The 23,606-nt window shown below is 37.2% G+C and overlaps 1 protein-coding gene across 2 annotated transcripts in view; it reads right to left on the bottom strand.

Moving 5' to 3' along the window:
• LOC131065748 (uncharacterized) overlaps positions 1–22,831 on the bottom strand; it is a 119,623-nt gene extending 96,792 nt beyond the window's left edge. For both annotated transcript variants that reach the window (XM_058000371.2, XM_058000372.2), the window contains exon 1: positions 22,541–22,831. In XM_058000371.2, the coding sequence (XP_057856354.1) occupies positions 22,541–22,592 (52 nt within the window). In that variant the 5' untranslated portion in view covers positions 22,593–22,831. The remainder of the gene's footprint in view (positions 1–22,540) is intronic.
• Between the last annotated feature and the right edge of the window lie 775 nt (positions 22,832–23,606).

Here is a 23,606-nt window from a genome sequence, read left to right as displayed (position 1 = left end):
GCATGAAAATTCCTACACGGTCCTTTGAAAAAAATCTGCCCACACAAAAAACATCTAAACGGATAAGCATTCCATGATTCAGTTAAAGCTAAAAAACAAAATAAAAAACTAGAAGAAAACACTAGCCACCAAGGTGGCTTTATTACAACTGTAAGCCTTTCTTTTAATAATTTTGTATTATTCTAATATACATGTGTGAAAAATCAACTATTTCCTCAGGTTGTCCAATTGGGGGCATTACTGCACTAAACCAAACTGACAAAGGAGAAACAAATATGACGTTGGCTGTTAAATCTGTTGTCCAAAAACACAAATTGCTCTCCAAAATAAAAACAAGAGACAAAACACTTTGAGAATAATTGCAGACAGAAATCTTTACAGAATCCATAATGTACATATAAACAGTGGGGCTGTACAGTATCAACAGCAAGTCTCTATAGTGAACAGTGTTATCAAAAATTGGGTACATTTAAATCTGATCTTTAATTCTGTACAATAAACCCAATATTCTGCCATCTTTTCTGGAAGTCTGCATTACATCAGTCAGCAATTGCTTATTTTGCTGTCAAAATCTACTTTTTTCCTTGGGTGTTGAGACATTTCCAATGACCAGTACTCAAAGTCTTGTTTTGCTCAAAGCCCAAAAATTGGTAGGTCAGAACTTTAGTGTCTGACTCTGGAGTTACAAAATACTCACCCGTTGCTGAGAATAGCAAGTGAGAATAATTCATAAAACAGGAAAAAGGCACGAGTCTAAAGTTCTAAACCTCCCTTTGGTTGGGCCATTTGCTTGCCTGTAAGTCAAATATTGCATTTAAGTCAAATATTGCATTTAGGTCAAACTACTTTCCTTTAGATCAAATCTTTGCCTAGATTCCAAAGATGAATTCCTATGCAATCTTCTTTTGGTGCATTTTCATGTTCCCCTTACTTTTTCTTTCCAGACTAGGTATCATGTAAGTGGGAACTCCAAACCCCCAATGTCCTGCCTACCTCCCTCCTTCCATGCTTTTGAACATCCATGCTCTAGCAAACCTTTCCTTGTTTCCCTAATCTCCAATCTGCAATAGTCCTTCACTTCCCATTCCTCTCCTCATCCCTTTACATCACCAATATTGGATTTCTACGAGACTCAATCTCCCTTCCTCTCCCTTCAATACTGAGTACCTTTTCCCCAAGTCCCCAAAACCCCACTTTGCCTTGCCTATCAAAGTATTGGAGTTTCCCTTGCCAAAATGCTTTCACTCAGTTTCTGAATCCCCTAGTTTTTCTCGAAGTCTTTTATGCCTTCCCAGTCTTCATGCTACTTGGTTCCGTATCATGTGATTCCTCGAAATCCCATGCTACCCCTACTTCCTCTAAGTCTTTTGTGTAATTCAGACTTTGGGGCTTTTGAGTATTGCCTTCCCTGTGTGTTGCACTTACCTTTTGTCCACCCCATCTGTTTTCCATTTTAGGATCGAGCCTCCAAGGATACTTCTAACTTGGTAACACATAAGCAATAGGACCGAACTCCAAACATCAATGTTCTCCTTATTCCTCACTTCCCTATTCCAACTACATTGTGGGAACCCAATGATTTCTTTGTCACCTTACCTTGTAGAAAAAAGTTATAGTGCATACACAACACCTAAATTTCAATGGACCTTCCACTATTCTTTCTATATTAGGTGTCACTTGGTTTCAAATACGTAGCCGCTTTCACTTAGATTGCAAGTTTCCAAGCTTCTCCATCCCCTCTTCCCCAAAATGCATTGGCTACTTGGCAATCCCAAAACCTAACCCCCCCAACTTCATTCATGCATTCGTCTCAATTATTCAAGATTTCCTTCCAATCCCTACTCTCCTTCACTCTTTACTAGTGGTAGCAGCCGCAGGCATGCAATTTCCCAATCCCAACTCTTCACAACCTCTTTTGCTGAACTTTCATGATACATGACGCTGACTTACCCCAAATGTAAATTCTCACATAGCATTCTTGATCCCAAAATCCCGCCATCTCTCCATCCCACTTTTCGATGCTCACGATTTTCCTTTCCCCATTCATTTGGCCTGCCCAAACCCTAACCCCCAACGCTCAATGATTCCCTAGAATCCCAACACATCATTTCGGAAATCCTCGACTCCAAGCCTACAAAACATTTTATACCTACACACACTATTCGAGCATGGATTTTCATGGAGCAATGACGTTCACAAGATATCCTACCCACCAACACACTACACTTTTTAAGGATGCCAAAATAGTTAGTCTTTGAGCGAATTCCCCACCGTATTGCTGAAAACATATTCTTGGGCATCGAATGAAGTGTAATTATAGCACTATAAGGGAAAGATCATGTTTGTATGAGCTGTAGGAATGGTAGTCGGGCTTGGTTGTTGTATGATCATATGTCTCCATGACAGGTTGTAATGTCTTAGGGATATCTTCAAACCTAGCTACATGTTCTCTCTTGTCATATTTGTTGGCTTAATGTAATGAGTAGTTGATTAACGTTGTAGCGTTATAATGCATTACAAACATTTTTGAAATGGTATATCTTCCTTGAATGTGGGTATTGTTGATTTGTCGTAGCTTATAAGGTATGTATGATATGGGATGTTTCTCTATTTCTACGATTCTATTGCAGCACATAGGCTCACCTCTCTTTCTCACAAGTCATGAATCTATTGCCCATTGGAGTATGCACCGATTAGTTGTCTTTGGATTCAATCATTCATTTTCATAAAAAAATTCTCTCTTTTTTTTAAAGTTAAGTTTCCTTCTATGCCTACATACACGATCCAATGTTATTATTTATACCATATCTTACGAGATTCATACTTGAATGAGATGTTCAAAGGCTTGTGCATCTAAGAGTCATGCTCACCATTACAATCCATTTCTTTATAAATATGCATCTTTTGTGAGTTTGTGTCAGATTAATATTTAAAGGGTTGTAACTTGTGATGATGAGATTGCAAGATATAAAAAAGAGTGCATCTGATTTAAGGGGTTCATCTTTTGTGATTAGAACTGATTATATTTTGGGTGCTCTTACATGTTTGCTTGTATTCGTTGTTGATGAGGTCTAGTAGGTCTGTCCTCAACAACCATTAGGGCATGGTAGTCAAAGCTTTGTTGCATTTGTTGTCCTATCTTAGGGCATCAAGGGAATACATCATTGGTTCTATAGAGCTTCAAAACAAAGAGAATTTGCCCTAATTCTATTTTGTTGGTCCAAAACCAGCCTCTCCTTGTCCATGTAGCACTCTTTATTTGAGATACCTTGTTCCCCTTGTCTCACTTTTGTTGTGGTGCTAGAGAAGAGGGCCTATGTTTTCCACAACCAACAAGTTAGACCTTGAGGAATTTGGTTTACAAACTGCCTTTGCTAGCATGAGTTCTATAGTTACAACCTATAAGAGGCACCTTCTCTAGTTGGGTGAATCTCAAAGCCTCCACATTCTCAAGAGGGTTCCTCACTTCCCCAACTTTGCCAATTTCATTTGTTTTCCCATGAAGGTGATCCAAGCATCAAAGACCATGTCTCACTAGCAAGTCCAACATCCCCCACATCTATGGCTTCCTTGTTTCTCCTCAACTCCCCCATGTAATGTCCCCTTTTGCGATATTCTTTTAAACAATAATGTTCACTCAAAATATGATAATAGTTTTATCAAAGATTATAAATCATGATATATATTCAAGTCAATAAATCATAGCAAAATACCCAAAGTTGATCAAATTGTGAATTCTTTGGAAACACTTTGCAAAACTGTTGAAGTAGATGGTTTCATCCTTAACTCAACAATGAAAATACCAAGGACCTTGTCAAGGCATGAAAGGATAACCTTCCAACCCTTAGCTCACCTTGGAGGGTTTTTGTCCTCCTCAACCAAGATTTGGATCCAAACTCAATAAGAGCATGAAAGATTCCCGACCTTCCAATTCTCGTGAACACGGAAGGAATTTTGTCCCTCCAATTTGCAAATACTACCTAGAATTCAAAATCAATAACTTGATGTATTTGCTAGACTATTGCTGATTAATATTTCTTGATGGATTCACAATGTCAATCTTGAATAATACTTGGAATGCTTTTATGAAAGATTCTTGAATGAATTTCTGAAATTATATATTGCTGAATGACTAGTTGCTTGGATATAAAGTTCTCAATTGATTGTCAATTGATTTTTGTATCGATGATCTGAAATTGTTTTTGAATTGATTTCTGGCTTTTTATACCTCTCCCAAATGATTTGTTCTCTCTTAAATATTTTATTTGGACAGAATCACCCCTCTTCAATGTTTTTGTCCTTTGAAAGAGCTACCTTTTTCATAATTACTCACTGTCGTGATTTTTTTTTTACTTTTTTATTTGTATGTTATTGGAAATCGCTGCCCATTTAACCTTGATCGACTCCTCCATCAAATCGCTATTCTTTTATGATTACATCACCCAAGTTTTATTTATTAAAAATGACGCAATCTAACTTCTAAAACCTATTGTTCCTAGGCGAGGGCATGATAGTCTACCCTTTACAAGATTGCTTGTTCACAAGCAATTTTAAGTCGAGATGATCAAAAAAATTTGCTCCTTCCCATGTGGCATCCTCCATCGGCAAATTCTTCCATTTAACCAAAAATTCTTGAATAACCCTATTTCTTAATTTCTTTTCTCTCATGTCAATGATGGCCTCAATTTCCAAAATTTATTTCCCCTTCGTCATCAAGCGAAGGTAACTCAAGACATGGTGTAATATGTTGACCTCGCCCCTTCTTGAGGCGAGATACATGAAAGACATTATGAATTAGATTATTTACTCATAACTCCAATTCATAAGCAACTTTGTCGATCCTTCTTATAATCTTATAAGGTCCATAGAATCAGGCTTGAGCTTCTCAACTCAACTTCCCTTGATAAAGGATTGTTTATAAGGTTGCAACCTTGGGCAGATAAAGTCTCAAACTTCAAATATTCTTTCAAATCTTCAATGATTGGCATACATTTTTTGTTAATTATGGGCGTGTTGCAAGTTGTCTTTGAGTTTGTTAAAATTATCTACACTTTGTTGCACCAAGTCTCTTGCTCCAGGGACTCTACTATCTATGAGAATCGAATCTCCACATGATATTGCCTCACAATCATATAGTGCCTTGAAAGGACTCATCCCTATTGACATATGATGAGTAGTATTGTAACAATATTCTCTAAGATACACCCATTTGACCCAAGTTGTTTGCTTCCCTGTGACATACTTCCACAAATATCCTTCAAGCCACTTATTTACAATTTTTGTTTGCCCGTTTGTTTGTGGGTGATAGCTAGTGTTTGGGGTTAATTCTATTTCGACTAGCTTAAAGAGTTCTTACCAGAATAAACTAAGGGATCTACTATCTTTGGCACTAACAATATTCTTAGGTAGTCCATGTAGTTTAAAGATTTCTCTAAACAAGAGATCCGCTACCTACTATGCTTTATATTCAAAATTTATTGCATGAAAACGAGCATACTTAGTCAATCCACCACCACAAATATACAATCCTTCCCTTGCACCTTTGTGAGCCCCATAAAAAAGTCCATTGAAATGCTTTCCCATTTTTTATTTGGTATTGGCAAAGGTTATAACAACCCTATTGGAAAAGTCTATTCTACCTTGTTTTTTTGGCAAACCATATGTTCCTTAATATGCTTCAAAATATCCCTTTTGAGGCCTTTCCAAGAAAATCTTTCCCTTGCTTATATGTTTTATGTTAACCTTGTTGACCTGCTAAAGGAGTATCCTAGTATGCCCTCACAATCTTTTCTTTCATTTTCAATCCTAGAATGAGATATACTATCTTTGTAGAGAATGAGCTCCTCCACCACCTTGTACTTATCATCTTGTAGTTTCCCTTTCCAATATATCATTTGCTAATGCATCCTTTGCATATCCTACATGTATTGAATTTTTCCAATCTGTAGAGATGTCCATCATAAAACATGAGTGAGGTCTTTGCAATAGAGCATCGGCCACACCATTATTATTTCCCTTCATGTACTCAATATCAAGGTCATAGGCTTGCAACTTGCTAACCCACTTCTACTATCTTTCATTTAGATCTTTTTGGTTCAAAAAGAATCTTAGAATGTTATGGTCAATCTTGACGATAAATCTTTCTCAAACTATGTATTGTCTAAACTTGGCTAGGGCATGCATAATAGCTAGCATTTCTTTGTCATTAATATAATAATTCATTTTCATCACCTTAACCTTGTAACTCTCAAAAGCTATTGGCTATTTATATTGTATTAGTATAGTTCCAATTCCATCCCTTGAAGCATCACATTCTAACTCAAATGGAAGAGAGAAGTTTGGAATGGCTAAAGTCGAACAAGAACTCATTATTTCTTTGAGTTTGTCAAAAGTTTTTTGGGCCCCCTCACCCCATGAAAAAGCACCTTTCTTAGTCAAATCTATCAATGGGTGGTTGACTTTGAAAATCCCTTCACAAACCTTCTATAATAACTACATAGTTCTAAAAATCGTCTTAAATGAGTTAAAGCCTTCAGTCCTGGCCAATTTGTTATTGCCTTGATTTTTTTTTCATCCATATTAACCCCTTGGGTGTTGATATTGTACCCCAATTACAATACTTCCATGCATCCCAAATTCACATTGGGATGCTTCAGCAAAGAATGACTATTGCTCAAGTATCCCCAATACTTAATCAATATGCCTTAAGTGATCCTCCCAAGTTTTGCTATAAATCAATACATCTTCAAAGAACACCAAAAGAAATTTCCTTCATTGTTTGTTGAATATGTGGTTCATGCATGATTAAAATGTGGTTAGGACATTAGTTAGTCCAAATGGTAATACTCAAAATTCAAAACGCCTAAAATGACACCTAAAGGCTGTTTTAGGAACATCCTCTCTTCTCATTCTTATTTGATAATACCCAAAATGTAAGTCTACCTTAGAGAAGTATATTGCACCATGGAGTTCATCTAATAATTCATCAACCCTATGGATGGAGTATCGATTCTTGATAGTTTTTTTATTAAGAGCCCTAAAATCAGCACACATTCTCATTAAGTCATCTTAACCAGCACTATGGAAGAAGCAAAAGGGCTAGAGCTAAGTTGTATATGCCCCCATCTCGAGTAACTCCTTAATTGTTTTCTCAATGTCTTCATGAAGCATCACATTCTAACTCAAATGGAAGAGAGAAATCTAGAATGGCTAACGTCGGACAAGAAATCATTATTTCTTTGAGTTTGTCAAAAAAAATTGGGCCCCCTCACCCCATGAAAAAGCACCTTTCTTACTCAAATCTGTCAATGGGCAGTTGACTTTAAAAATCCCTCCACAAATCTTCTATAATAACTACATAGTTCTAAAAATTGTCTTAAATGAGTTAAAGTCTTCGGTCATGGCCAATCTACTATTGCCTTGGTTTTTTCTTCATCCATATTAACCCCTTGGGTGTTGGTCTTTGCCACAAATACAAAATTTCACCCATCCCAAATTCACATTGGGATGCTTTAGCAAAGAACGACTATTGCTCAAGTATCCCCAATACTTCATCAATATGTCTTAAGTGATCCTCCCAAGTTTTACTATAAATCAATATATCGTCAAAGAACACCAAAAGAAATTTACTTAATTGTTTGTTGAATATGTGATTCATGCATGATTGAAATGTGGCTAGGGCATTAGTTAGTCCCAATGGTAATATTAAAAATTCAAAATGCCCAAATTGACACCAAAGAACACCAAAAGAAATTTACTTAATTGTTTGTTGAATATGTGATTCATGCATGATTGAAATGTGGCTAGGGCATTAGTTAGTCCCAATGGTAATACTAAAAATTCAAAATGCCCAAATTGACACCTAAAGGTTGTTTTAGGAACATTCTCTCTCCTCATGCTTATTTGATGATACCCAAAATGTAAGTCTATCTTAGAGAAGTATATTGCACCATGGCGTTCATCTAATAGTTCATCAACCCTATGGATGGAGTATCGATTCTTGATAGTTTTTTTAATTAAGAGCCCTATAATCCACACACATTTTCATAGTGCCATCTTTTATATTTTTAACTAACACTATGGAAGAAGCAAAAGGGCTAGAGGTAGGTTGTATATGCCCCATCTCAAGTAAGTATCTCCTTAATTGTTTTCTCAAATTCTTCCCTATATCTCTTTGGGTGGCAATAAGGTGTGGCAATAACAGGTTTTGCCCCTTCTTCTAGTTCAATGGTATGCTCAAAACCCCTCTTAAGAGGTAGTCCAAACTCCGAGTGGAATATAGCTAAAAACTCCTTAATATTTGTCTAAGATAGATTGAATATCAACATGTGTAGTCTTCCCTCTTTTGGAAAAGATCTGTCAAGGATCATGCATTGTGTCGCCCACTCTACATGCCCGTGTCTAAAAATCTCTTTCTATCCTTTTTTATGACACCTCCCTTGGAGATCGATCTAATAGGCCTTGTAGAATTACTTCTTGGCCATTATTTAGAAACAAGTTCCATCTATTCAAAATATTGATAATATCTACCCAAGGAATGTAACCATTGAATGCTCAAAACCACATCTAAATCGCCCATGTTACTACATAGAAATCTTCACTTATTTGATGTCTCCCTAAGGTAATTATTAGTTGCTGAATTCATTGTGTGCAAGGGGTAAATCCATCCACCATTATTACCTTGAAACCTTCAAAATTTTCACCTTTTAAGAGATTCTAGAGAGAACATCTACATATAGTAAAACCACATTGGCCTCTCCCCTTGAGCCACTCAACCCCAAGCTGACTTTTTGCATTGAACATTTCTTATAGCTGGTGGATTGTATTACTCATTGCCCTCATTTTCTCCAAAGCCACTATCCTATGACTTAAGATTTCCCATTGGCTAAATGAGAGTCTTCTCTCACCAATTACAAGTTGAAACTAATCAGCACATCCTCTATCAAGACTAAACTGTAATGTCCCCATTTAATAGTTGTGTTGGCCAGCTTTATCTGCCAATATTTTAATTAATTAAATAAATAATAATACAATTATTAATAAATGTTAATTGTGAAATGATTGAATAAGTCAGTTGGGTCGACCTGACCTAATGCCGACTTTAATGAATTCTATAATTAATTAATAACATCGTGTTGTATAAGGCCGATTTGCAAGGCTTATTTCTCCTTTGCCTGGGCCAACCTGTTTGGCTAATTCTTGTAAAGGAAGGAGGCAATTCCATTTGAAGGCATCACGGAATTGAGTTTGTTTATCCCTGCTTAAGGTGCACCTAGTAAGAGACAAAAACCTCAGCACTAGTCTTTATAGGTAGAACAAAAACTCTACCCATATTTACTGAGGTATTCACACATGCATCAGTCCAAGAATTGCTGGAACTTTGTAACTATGCAAGAATGATGGCATAGAACCTTCAGGACAGAACATGGAGTGCAAATTCCATGCTAATATGGTGTAAAAATGTTTGTTGGTCAGAATCTAATCATTACAAGACCATGGCAGTCATATTGAAATTCAATCAACACTGTGTTAATTTTAGTGATCAGAATTAGTTAAACTCAGAATTTAACTCAAATGTAAACACACAAGAGACACAAAACAACAAAATACCCTGGGAAAACCTCCCTCTTGGAGGAAAAACCCAGCATCAAAGATCCAGATCAAAATCTATTAATCATGAGCAAATTACAAGTACAATGAAGATCAGATCACGTATCTGATTAAGTCACCAATCTAGGGCAGAGCTTTGCCCAATCTAAATCACTGATGTGCAGGCCCTAATTCGCTGATACCACAAGTAGAGTTTTGGCACCACAGAAGAGGATGATCGCTGCTCTAAATTAGTGAGTTAGACAACTCAATGTCGCCCAGCATAGCCGCCCATAATTTGCACAAGTCTGCTCCGCAATGGTGATCAGATTTGGGTCTAGAATGGAGCTCAGAATGATCAAAAGTTCGCTCAAATATAAGGTAGATTCACAGCTCAGATTCCACACTAATTCGCCCAGCCACAAGAACAGATTCGCATTAATTAGGATGACAAATTCACTAGTAGAAGACCACGAATAGCAGAGCAAATATTCGCTGATGATGAATTGTGTTTTGGTTGACAAGCTCGAGTCTAGTTATATACAAGACTCAATCAATCCTTTGCTCAAGTCGGCTGGCCTAATTGGCCGACTCAAATTCATATTTCCTTTTTCTATATTGGCACCCAAACTTGGGATAATAATTTGATTACAAGTTACATTGTTTTCCAATTGGGCCCAGCCCAATACTTTACAAGTAATTTGCTCATGATAATATTATGATTATTACAATATATAATTAAATTTTTAATTGCCACTTAGGCAACATTGAAAATTTAATCCACATAATCCGATTCTAGCTATCAAATTACAACACTACCTCTTAGCTAGAGAGGATTATAGAAAAACACATTATATTGTAATAACACATCATAGATATTTTTTCATTGTATCCATCTTGCATTGCCCGCAAAGGGTGGAGGAGGTCTTTCACCTCAACCTTCTATTGGCATTTGGCATAACTGATACAGATGAGGTGATGTAGTTAAAGACTGATGACTGCATCGGTAGAGGATAGAAGTCTATTTGTGATGAAGCGATTGAAATTTTGTGATTAGATGACATGATCAGTTATTTGTGTTGTCATTGATGGCAACTGATGTCAAATGATGATTACTGATGTTCCTGATGTTTTGTTTGTTTTGTCATCTAAGTGATTTGGTTTACCGGAAGACAGGGTTTACCAACAAAGAACTGAAAACTATGAAATAGGACTTTAACCAGTAAAGAAAAGATGTTTTGATTGAATCCGACGATCGGCGATGATTGGTGATTTGCGGTTTAGATTGTGAACTTGTATCATGGAAAGGAGTATATGACCGGAACCGGAACTTGTGATGATTGCCGGAAGGCGTGGTTCAAATTTCTGATGAAGTTTTGCTAAGGTTTTAGTAGGGTTTAAAACCGGTGAAGAAATCATTAAACCGGTAATGATTTTTGTTATGACGGTGATCGACGGCGAGTCTACATGAAGGTGGTAACACGGCACAACCCACATGAATGATTTAATTACTGTTTTGGCGCGATTCAAGGAAGAATTTCTTGGGGAACAATGAAACGCTTGGTAGAGTGTTTCAAGGTTTTGACTTTGGTACAAATCGGATTTTCGTGATGGGTTACGATCAACCAACAGTTGATATTGCATTGTAATTAGTTTTAATGATCTGTATATCGATCCGTGATGATCTCTAATGATTTGTATTGCAAATTCATGATGTAATTAGGGTTTAGTAGTCGACCTAGTTGAGATGGCTATTTAGGATGGCACTGTTGATGTTTATGGTGTCGGTGGTCTAAGAGAATGTATTGAGCCGTCCAAGTGAAGTGTGAGATCTGTCTGAGAGTTGCAAAGTGTTGTGCATAACTGGATTTGATCAAGCAAGCCGAGAAGTGCAAGTAACGGATCACTTTTTCACTGTTGTTCCCTAACAGTTGCTGCAGGTTAAATCCCTTAACTGAGTAGGTCCTAACAGGCCTTAAACATTTAAGTCCCCTAACAGGGCAGCTCTCAAAAGAGTGTTAAATCCTCTCACGAGGTTGATCCTAACAGATCATCAAGCTCCTAATCGGGTTGCTAGGCAAATCCCTTAACATGGTGACTCCTAACAGGGTCTACTCCTAACAGGGCGTATTGTAAGCTCCTGACAGGGCGTACTTCAAAAGAGTACAAATATTTGTGGATGCCAACTCCCATCGTGGTTTTTCCCTATTTGGGTTTCCACGTCAAAAACTTATGGTGTTCATGTGCGGAATGTTTTTCATGTGATGTTCTTGTTCATGTTTCATTTCATGCATTATTTCTGAGACACCGGTTATGATGTTTCCTCAGAAGGTTTATCAAAGGTTACCGGTACTGATAAGAGTTGATAGAGAAAAGTGATTGATATGATAAGATAAGTTGGTAAATGATCAAATCTATATGATTGCTTAAGTGGTGAAAGAATTGATTGATGTGGTAAATGATTTGATTAATGTGTTAAGCAAATCTGATAAAGAGGTTGTTAGATCTGATTAAAGAAGTTGAGATATTTGTTAAATGGTTTCAGATCTGATATAAGTTTGTTTTTGGTTTAAAGTTTCAATTGGTCTTAATACTGATTCACCCCCTTCTCTTAGTATTAACCAGATCCTCATAGGATTAACACTTTCTCCCTGAGAAGGATCCAATGTCACCTTGCATTGCCCGCAAAGGGTGGAAGCAACTTAGTGCATCACTGGGACTGAGACTCCCTCTCAACCAAAGTTGTGTTCTCAACAACTCCAAGTCTCTCTCTGAAGTACTCAAACTTCACTCGAGCAAGAAGCTTGGTGAGAACATCTGCAATCTGCTCATCAATGCTGACATATTTCAGCTGAATGGCACCTCTCTGTACCATATCACGAACATAGTGATAATTAATTTCCACATGTTTTGACCTGTCATGAAACACGGGATTAACAGACATCTTAATACAACTCTGATTGTCACAATGAATGACCGTGGGTTCCCAAGGTTGTCCAAACAACCCACCAAGAAGCTTGCGAAGCCATACTGCTTCTCTTGACGCCACACTTGATGCAATGTACTCAGCTTCTGCAGTACTCAAAGCAACTGAGGACTACTTCCTGCTGGCCCAGGAGATCACGGTAGAACCCAAACTGAAGCAAATCCTTGAAGTGCTCTTCCTATCAATTACACTTCCTGCCCAATCAGAATCAGAATAGCCTTCCAGGGTGATGACAGTGTTGATTGGATACTTCAGCCCGTAGCCAACTGTGCCTCGCAAATATCTCAGGATATGCTTGGCTACAACAAGATGAACATGCTTCGGTTTGTTCATGAATTGGCTAAGGGCACTCGTTGCATAACAAATATGCGATCTAGTGTTAACTAGATACATCAAGGATCCAATCAACTACCTGTACTCCGATGGATCTGCAAAATCAGAGTTAGCTGCAGATAAACTCAATTTCTTCAAGCTAGTTTCCATAGGAGTAGACATAGGTTTGCAATCCATCATTCCAAATCTTTTCAATAAATCAATAGTATATTTTCCTTGACTAAGGATAATTTCATTAGATCTTTGCCATACTTCTCAACCTAGAAAGTAATGCATTAGGCCTAGATCCTTCATTTCAAATTTTGTAGCCAATTCTTTCTTACATCTAATGATGAGACTATCTTCACTAGTTAAAAATAAATCATCCACATACAAAACCAAAATTAGCATTTTACCATCAAATACTTTAAAGTAAAGGTTAGAATCAGCATCATTCTTACAAAATCCTAAACTAACCAAATACTTATCAATTCTTTATACCAAGCTCGAGGAGCCTGCTTGAGGCCGTAAAGAGCTTTCTTCAATCTGCACACATGAGATTCTCTATTATGAATCTCATATCCTTCTAGTTGATCAATATAGATTTCTTCCTCAATGACACCATTAAGGAAAGCATTTTTTACATCCATCTGATGTAACTTCCAGCCCTTAGCTGCAGCAATAGCTATAATAGTTCTAATAGAAGTATATCTAGCAACAGGTGCAAATGTTTCCTCATTATCTATGCCTTCCTTTAGAGAAAAACCACGAGCTACAAATCTAGCTTTATATTTATCAATACTTCCATCAGCAGTATGTTTAATTTTAAACAACCATTTAGAGGAAACAACAGACTTACCTTTAGGTCTAGGCACAATATCTCAGACATCATTTTTGATGATGGATTGATATTATTCGTCTATGGCTAGCTTCCATGCTTGCTGGTTCATAGCTTCTTCTACACTTGATGGTTCAGTCTCAATAATGTTGCACACCATTGCAACATAGTTTGAGAACTTCTGAGGTCTCCTACTTTCTCTAAATGTTCCTTGGGGAGCTCCAAACTTTTCAGCTTCTTGAATTGTGTTCCTAACCCAAAGTGGTCTCTTCTTGCTAACTCCAATATCTCTGGATCCATTAGTTGGATCTAGAGGCTCAGAAGGATCACCATGCTCAATAGGTTCAGGAAGCTCAATAGACTCCCTTTGAATCTCAGGGTTAGTATCAACATCCATATCTTGATTACCATTAACTTCTTTATCATTATCAGTAAGGGAACCTTTAGATTTCTTAAAAGCAATATTTTCCTCAAAAGTAACATCTCCACTTACCTCAATATACCTTTGTCCTGGAATGTAGACACAAAATGCTTTGGAAGGCTCACTGTATCCAACAAGAATACCTTTCCTTCTCAGATGGCTCTAGCTTAGTTCTCTTTTCCTTTGGCACATGAACATAGATAGGAGTCCCAAAAATCCTTAGGTGACTGATGTCAGGTTTGACTCCAGTGAAGGCTTCTTCAAGAGTCATGTTCTTCAACACTCGATAAGGGCATCTATTATGAATATACACTGTAGTCTTAGATGCCTCGGCCCATAAGAAAGTCTGCAGATCCTGATCATGAATCATTGTCTTAGCAGCTTCAACAATGGATCTATTCTTCCTTTCAGCCACCACATTTTGCTGAGGATTGTAGAGAACACAGAACTCCCTCATAATTCTTGTCTCTACACAAAAGTCATGAAAACTACCTGAGGTGTATTCACCTCCATTATCAGATCTTAACACTTTAATTCTTTTTCCAGAAAGATTTTCAATTAAAGCTTTAAATTCTTTGAACCTACTTAATACTTCATCAGATTCTTTAGTTTTCAGAAAATAAATCCAAGTCTTTCTAGAGGAATCATCTATGAAGATTACATAATATAAGAATCCACTAGGTGAAGCAATAGACATAGGTCCACATAAATCAGAATGAACAAGTGCTAACTTTTCTTTAGCTCTACTTTCACTTTTATGAAATGGACTTTTAGTATTCTTACTAAAGCACAGCCTTTGCAAGTATCATCATGAAGGTGACTAAGTTTAGGCATACCTTTGACCATCTTCTCAAGTGAGGGAAGTGCTTGGAAGTGTAGATGACCAAGCCTTCTGTGCCATAGTTCGCTCGACTTAGGAGCCTCATGAATGAGGGCTTGAACTGGACGAGCTAAAAGCTTATATAAACTATCATATCTAAAACCAATGGTACGAGAAGATTTAAAACTAGCTTTCTTATGCCATGCAAGTACTCTACCCTCAAAAAATGCTACTTGATAACCCTTATCTTCTAATGCAGAAATGGACATAAGATTCTTTTTAATTCCAGGTACAAATAAGATATCACTGAGATGTATAGAGAAGCCAAAATCTAAATTTAAGGAAGTATTACCGAAACCTCTTACCGAATACCGAGCATCATCACCGATTACCACATGAAGGTTAGACTCTTTCTCTATCAAATCTGAGAGGTGTTCTCGATATCCCTTGATGTGCCTAGATGCGCCACTATCTATTAACCAAGTGTTGTTGTCAGTCGACACATTGCTTGATAAGGCAAAAATGAAGAGGAAGTATTCATTATCCTTTGGTTCTGCGACTTCATTCAGGTTTGCTTCTCCTTGCTTAGGCTGATTTTGACATTCCTTCGCATAGTGACCAAACTTGTCACATCTAAAGCAACGAATGCGTGAAAGATCTCTTGGCTTCTTTCTTGAATCATGACTTGCTGAAGGTCTGAAATCTCTATTCCTCTTGAAGTTGCCCTTCTTCCAATTTCCACCTTTCTTCTTGATTGATTGGGCTGGAAGCATGTGATGATCTCCTCCATGAGAGCTTCTAATTGCTCCCTTGGCAGCCAGTCGAGATTCTTCTTGGATGCAATCTCCCCTCAATCGTTCAAACTTGGGAAGCTCGATCCTAGCACTGATTCCTTGAATGAATGGTTCCCAAGCTGGAGGAAGACCATTGAGGGCAGTCAAGGTAAGATCGTTGTCTTCAACTTCTTTCCCAACTGCTGAAAGTTGATCCTTTAGATCAGTCATCCTCATGAAGTAGGAGGTGATGGATTCCCCTTTCTCCAATCGGATGTGAGTGAGCCGATTCCTCAAGGCAAGAATGCGGTTAGTGTTGTTGACTTCGTACATCTTCTCCAATGTGCTGAACATCTCTCTAGCGGACTTCATCTTGGAGATAGATGACACAAGATGATCTTTAACGGAATCAATGATCAACCTTTGAGCCTGAAAGTCTTTCTTCTTCCATTCTTCCTTTTCCTTTTCATCAGTAGGTTCTTCAGCATCCTTGCTAACATATTCGGCAAGATCATTCAAGGCCATCATCACTCTAACCTTCCATGAGGTGTAATTTGCAAAACCTTCCAACCTGTCTTCAGCCCTAAGAGAAGAAGCCATGTTGTCTAAACTTTTGAACAGTAGGTAGAGATCCCAAAAACACCTGCATGCAAATACCTGTCACAAGAGAAGAATGGAGGCACATAAAGCAAAAAAGCATAAATGCTCTGAAGTAGAAAATTATCATTCAGAAAGGGAATCAATTGAATGAACAAGTACAATACAATCCTTATAAAAGGATAATAGCAACCCTAAAGGTGTGCAACCCTAAATAAACCCTAAAGGGATAAAGAGTATTTAATAATTAGAATAATTATTAAATACTTACAATATTATTAAATGCCTAAGTTAAGCTTAAGCGTAGAGTATAATAGACTAATAATTAAATAAATAAATATTAGCTAATACAAGATAACTCTAACACCCCCCCTTAAGATGAACTTAGGGAGTAGCTAAAAAACTAAATGTATGAAGCAAAAAATGCAACTACATGATGAAGGCAAATTTGGGTCCCGGCAACAAGGCCTGATGAGGTACCCAATCACAACCAAATCTCTATGAAACGGAGAAATAGAGAAAACCACGTGGGAAAAAAACTCTACTCCAAAAAGAGATGGAAAAACAAGAACAACACCACTGAAGCATGAAATAGATGCAAACACTGTCGAAGAGTAGCTGCTATTCTGAAGAACGTCCACTGAAATGGAACATGACCAGGTAGAGAAGACTGTAATCTGCATGAGTGCCCTCAAATGACACTACTCGAATCAGATCGCAAACAAGGGCAAACAACTGAACTCGAAGATACGGATGGCATGAGACACCAAAGCCTGAAGAGCTGATCAATCGAACCACGGAAGCATTAGAACCAACAGGACAAACCTCCCCATAATGCTGAAAAGGGAGAGGGACAAGTACACTGAAAAGAATGGCCAACAAGAACTGCATGACGAAGAACCAGGAACATCGAAGGTGCTGAGAAAGTACATAGTGTCATGGAAGGAACACTCACTTGACACACATCATGAGGCAAATGTCGTGGAAGGAACACTCACTGGACAAAGGTGGATGGCAAACAAAAGGCAAACATCAACCCCCCATGGCACTTTATAAGTAGTGCATGTACAATAAGGCACAAGATGTGCAAAATCCCAAGTAAACAATGCATGATAGCACTTTATCTCACTGCGTTTGCATAAATGAAATGCTACAATGATAAGAGGAGACAAAATTGACAGCAAAAAAGCAAAATCCAAAGTTCAAACCTCCAAATCTGAAGAGAGCTCGAAAAGAGCTTTCCGACAATATAAAGTTTTTGAAAAAGCGCCTCCATATGACCAAGTTATGGCCAAAAGAAAAAACCCCTCTTTTAGGGCATAAAAAGAGTTTTTAAAAATAAAAAAAATTGACGAAAATTTTCTGACGCATTTGCAGGTACAGCCATACGGTTTTTTGTCTCTCGTAAAGCGTGCCAATGAAAAAATCATGGCCCAAATGCACTTGTCACCGAAATAGGTCGAATTATATATCAAAATGACTGGAAACGCCCTTCGAAAGCTAATAGTGAGGTCTTTTTTTGCCCAAACTGCTCTAATTTTGTTTTTTTAATGATTTTTTTGACGAATTTCTCAAAATTCGTGCCAAAAAAAGACAAAACCAAAAAAAAAATTTTAGAACCCAAATTTGTCAAAATTTGACAAATTTTATATGGAAATGGGGGTTTTGGGGCGTTCTTAGCTCACCGGTGAGGTCCGTTTGAACCCCAAATGCTCAGAAACAAAACAGCTACCCCAGATCCAATAAAAAACTCTGAAAAAACTTGAAACCCTCCTCCAAAAAATCTTCTGAAAAATCAGGAACAAGCAGCAGCAGATGTAGGCTCTGATACCATGAAGAAGTTGAGGAAATACAACTTCAGAGATCCCAAGAACACCTGCATGCAAATACCTGTCACAAAAGAAGAATGGAGGCACATAAGGCAAAAAAGCATAAATGCTCTGAAGTAGAAAATTATCATTCAGAAAGGGAATCAATTGAATGAACAAGTACAATACAATCCTTATAAAAGGATGATAGCAACCCTAAAGGTGTGCAACCCTAAATAAAACCCTAAAGGGATAAAGAGTATTTAATAATTAGAATAATTATTAAATACCTACAATATTATTAAATGCCTAAGTTTAGCTTAAGCGTAGAGTATAATAGACTAATAATTACTCTAACAGGTTAGACTAAAAGGCAATAAAATTGACAAATCTGATCACAACTATTTTACGAACCAAGCTTTGATACCATGTTAATTTTAGTGATCAGAATTAGTTAAACTCAGAATTTAACTCAAATGTAAACACACGAGAGACACAAAACACCAAAATACCCTAGGAAAACCTCCCTCTTAGAGGAAAAACCCAGCATCAAAAGATCCAGATCAAAATCCTTTAATCATGAGCAAATTACAAGTACAATGGAGATCAGATCACTTATCTGATTAAGTCACCAATCTAGGGCAGAGCTTTGCCCAATCTAAATCACTGATGTGCAGGCCCTAATTTGTTGATCCCACAAGTAGAGTTTCGGCACCACAGAAGAGAATGATCGCTGCTCTAAATTAGTGAGTTATACAACTCAATATTGCCCAGCATAGCCGCCCATAATTTACACAGGTCTGCTCCACAATGGTGATCAGATTCGGGTCTAGAATGGAGCTCAGAATGATCAATAGTTCGCTCAGATATAAGGTAGATTCACAGCTCAGATTCCACACTAATTTGCCCAGCCACAAGAACAGATTCGCATTAATTAGGATGACAAATTCGCTAGTAGAAGACCACGGATAGCAGAGCAAATATTCGCTGATGATGAATTGTATTTTGGTTGACAAGATTGAGTCTTGTTATACAGGACTCAATCAATCCTTTGCTCAAGTCGGATGGCCTAATTGGCCGACTCAAATTCATATTTCCTTTTTCTATATTGGCACCCAAACTTGGGATAATAATTTGATTACAGGTTACATTGTTTTCCAATTGGGCCCAGCCCAATACTTTACAAGTAATTTGCTCATGATAATATTATGATTATTACAATATATATTTAAATTTTTAATTGCCACTTAGGCAACATTAAAAATTTAATCCACATAATCCGATTCTAGCTATCAAATTTCAACACTCAGAACTTGTTGGCGGGCCTTTGGCAGTCTTGAATCCACTACAGCAGTACTCAGAGAGTTGTTGCAGGTCCCTGGAAGGGGACCAGACAGTCAGTATATAATTAAGGATCAGTTGTTATCGTCTTATAATTAATATTGCATATGTGCTCAAAATATTCTTGTGTGCTTTGCAACCTGTGAATTAATTATTCATTCTCAGTTCTGATTTAGTATAGCATATTATTTATTTGATATATCCATCTCATGTCCTTGTAAGTATCAACCATGAATGAAAGAAATCTCTGCAACATTTTATTTTTTGAATGAATTAAGTATCAGAATTATATAGGGCTTAGGTTTATTTCATAAACCTATAGTCTTTGCTCCATCTGAGAGGTGGAGACCAAGGTGCACCTCATTTTCAAATGCCCCATTTACTACAAGATCTGAAGAAGATATCACTGCCTCTATAGACGCTCAAGCAACAATCTATCTACTTTCTTCAAATATTCAAACCAAAAATGCCTAGCTCTTTTTGTTCACAACATTGTCACTCTTAACATAGAACCCTATAGGCTCTAGAGGTCCCATATTGATCGCCTCTTTTTTCTAGGACACCAAAGCAATATGCAACACAAAAAGCCCTTTACATACTGGTACTTCACATATCAAAGATAATAGATCAATCAAGCAATGCATCTCTTAGTGCACAATTAGTATCCAGATTAAGCAAATTCTCTAGCTTGCTCTCCTTCGGCATTGCAACCCTGCTCCTTCCCATTAGCATGACTCAACCCTATGCTAGCACCATGGATCTACTAATATCTAGCCACCCCTCAGACCACAAGAGCAAACTCATACTATGAGTTACTTTACTACTATGGGAGCTATGCCGACCTTAAATGTCAAGGGAGGGAAGAGCTTGCTTCCTCCTAGGATCTCCCAACTTAGCCCCTTTGACCTTGGATACCCCACATTGAGTATTACCAAATCTTTCACAATGACCAATGATGGCTTAGAAAATTCCTCCACTTTAAACAAAAATTGAGATATCTAATGTGATATCCTTCCAATCTTCATTAGAAAAAGTTTTAGAGCTTTTGTTTGCTCTTTATTACTTGTTTTTCTGTTTGTTACTGTCACGGTGCTTTATTTTTTTTAGCTTCTAGGGTTCTCTCTTCCTAGAGCTTTCTATTATCAACTAATATATTCTCTAGTCCCATTGACTTGCTTTTGGTCATCTATAAACATTAATATAATTTCTTTGTTTCAATTTATAAAATTATAGATTTTGTCCGTGCAGATTTGTGATGGAAAGATTATGGTGCAAAAACACCTAATCTTCAAAAGTTTGCCATCCATATTTTGTCTCACCCTTATAGAAATTTTGTGTGTGAGTGTAATTGGAGCACATTTGAGGCTATTCACACAAGGAAGTGCAACAGGTTGACTGAAAAGTGCCTAAATAACCTTTGTTTTTGTGCTACAATTCTTGCTTGCATACCAAAAAGATGGAGGGAAGAGACACAAATGATGCCATTGATCCTACTGACATGGATTTACATTCAAACTGGATCACTGGTGATGTGGACATAAAGCCCATCTTCTCCGAGGATGAGATTGTTGATATTGAAAAAGAAGAGGCAGGATTGGCAGCAGATGTAACGGCACATGAGGAGGCAGAAAGTGAAAGTTCAAGGCATCGGTTGGCGTTTCATTGGATGTGGCTGCACATTTTTCTTCCTCAAACAGAATCATTACCATCAATGTAAAAGCTTCTATAAAAACTTGTATATGATTTGTTTACATTAACGTTTCAGACCATACTCAATGACGCATCATCAACATTTTAAGTTTAAACATTTGCATTATTCATAAATTAAGCTAACCAAAGACTAGTAAAAAACTTCAAGCATTTAATTTGTCAAGAGAATACAATTTAGATGCCTAGAACAATATATTTATATCTATAAAAGAAGCTCATAATTTGAGCTGCTAGATTCACGGCATACAACATTTAATTTAGTAAATATTAGAATAGATCAAAGTTGTGATGCAACCTTGTCAAAAAGCTTCACAATAATATAGACTATAACAATGACGGAGCAAAGATAACACAAAATAGTTGAGCAGATGAAGTATCAAATTCTCCCAAATACTGTCTGGAATTAAAAGACATTTTTCAGGCAATGGGAAACTTAGTCAACATGACCCAATAGAATATAGAAACAATTAGGACGGAACAAAATCAAAATAAAGACCTACCCCTGACAGTCGACTGATTAAAGTTGCTGACTCAAAAAAGAGCCAACCACGATTAAATTCCTCGAAAGACCTAACAAGAAACAAGACTGGCTAGGTGTTTACCCTGAACAAACCTGACAGAAATATCCCTGATGGTGGACTGCTAGAGAATGTTTGCTCAAAAAGAAATCACTGAGGTACAATTTCCAGAACGTACAACAATGACAGGGGAGAGATAACACAAAATAGTTATCATATTCTCCCAAATACTGTTTGGATTTAAATGATATTTTTCAGAGATTGGAAAACTAAGTCAACCGGACCCGATAGAATATAAAAACAATTAAGACAGGACAAAATGAAAATAGAGACTTACCCCTGACCGTCAAATGGTTAAAGTTGCTGGCTCAAAAAAGAGCCCATTACGATTCAATTCTCCAAAAGACCTAAAAAGGAATAAGGCTGGCTAGGTGTTTGCCCTGAACAAACTTGGCAAAAATGTTCCTGATAATGGACTGCCAGAAAATATTTACTCAAAAAGAGATCACTGAGGTCCAATTTCCTGAAAGTGCGAAGTAAAAGATGAATCGAGATGCAAGCTTTAGGTGAATTTGACAGAACTATTCATGACACACAGACTCGTGATGATTGTTTTATCTCAAACACCTCACGAAGTCTAATTCCCCAAAAAAACAAATAAAGGATGTTGGCTGGTTGTTAGCTCCCAGTGAGTTTGCTGTCTTAATACTAATAAGCCAAAGCAAAAACTGATAAACAGACCTCTTAGCTCAAAAAATGATTGGAGTTGTGCCCAGTTACCTTGACAAGGAAACAAATGTTGAATTAGATGGAATAAGAATTGAATACCATTATCAGTGTACCAAGCCCCAGCGTGAATAGCTCGCCTCGCTCTCTCCATGCTCGTGCTTCTGCTTCCACTTCTCCTCACGGCGGGAATGCTACGCAACCATCAACCCCAAAAGGAGGAATATTGTATATGCCACTGGGGACAAAGCCAAAGAAATCACAGTGCTGTAAGACTGGAGAGAGAAAGATAGAAGGGAATCCGCATAACTTTGGCGACGCAGCGTTGATATAAAGATGTCCCCATTATAGATGCTCTCTAGTCTCTACTACCTAGCTAGTTGAAAATGACACAATCCAATTTTCTAAACAATACGCGGCCATTTATGGTATGATACATACGAATTAGGAAATACGTTTTCAAGGGGTGCTCTACACATTAAGTTCTTTATTATGAGGTCTATTAAGAAATTTATTAGTAGTAGTTAATGGGCTTTTATTTTGGACGCGTCTTTTTTGGCTATCACGCGTACTGCCGTTTTGAAGCCAGAATAGACGCGTCCAAAATAAAAGCCCATTAACTACTACTAATAAATTTCTTAATAGACCTCATAATAAAGAGCTTAATGTGTAGAGCACCCCTTGAAAACTTATTGCCTAATTCGTATATATCATACCATAAATGGTCGTCGATTTTGCAATAAACGGTTGCGATTGAGATTGACTAACACATCGCTATCACACTATACGAAAGGTCCGTTTTGGAACCAGAATAGCCGCGGCTTTTTATTTTCAGGTTCTTATGAATTTTGTAAGAGGGGTTAATGGTAGAAATTTTAATGAGGTGTTTAAAAATAAAGTAAATTGTATCTTTATGATATTAATTAAAAATTAAAAAATTTAGAATGTATAAGATGTTTTTTAATGATGTTATGTAGATTAAAAAAATTGTTAATAAGAGATCAATTTTGTTGCTAGTATTCTCTAAGATAAATGAGTGTATTTTATTCAAGGATCAGTTTTGTTGCTAGTATTCTCTAAGGCAAATGAGTGAACTTATTGTTCTTTGTTGCACGTTGATTATGTACCCATGTAACTTATTTGCACACCCCAAAAAATGAAACTCTCG

The sequence above is a fragment of the Cryptomeria japonica genome, chromosome 7 (assembly GCF_030272615.1).
Source record: "Cryptomeria japonica chromosome 7, Sugi_1.0, whole genome shotgun sequence".
Classification (NCBI taxonomy): domain Eukaryota; kingdom Viridiplantae; phylum Streptophyta; class Pinopsida; order Cupressales; family Cupressaceae; genus Cryptomeria; species Cryptomeria japonica.
Note: the sequence above shows the minus strand (reverse complement) of the source record. Positions and strands in the feature narration are given on the sequence as shown.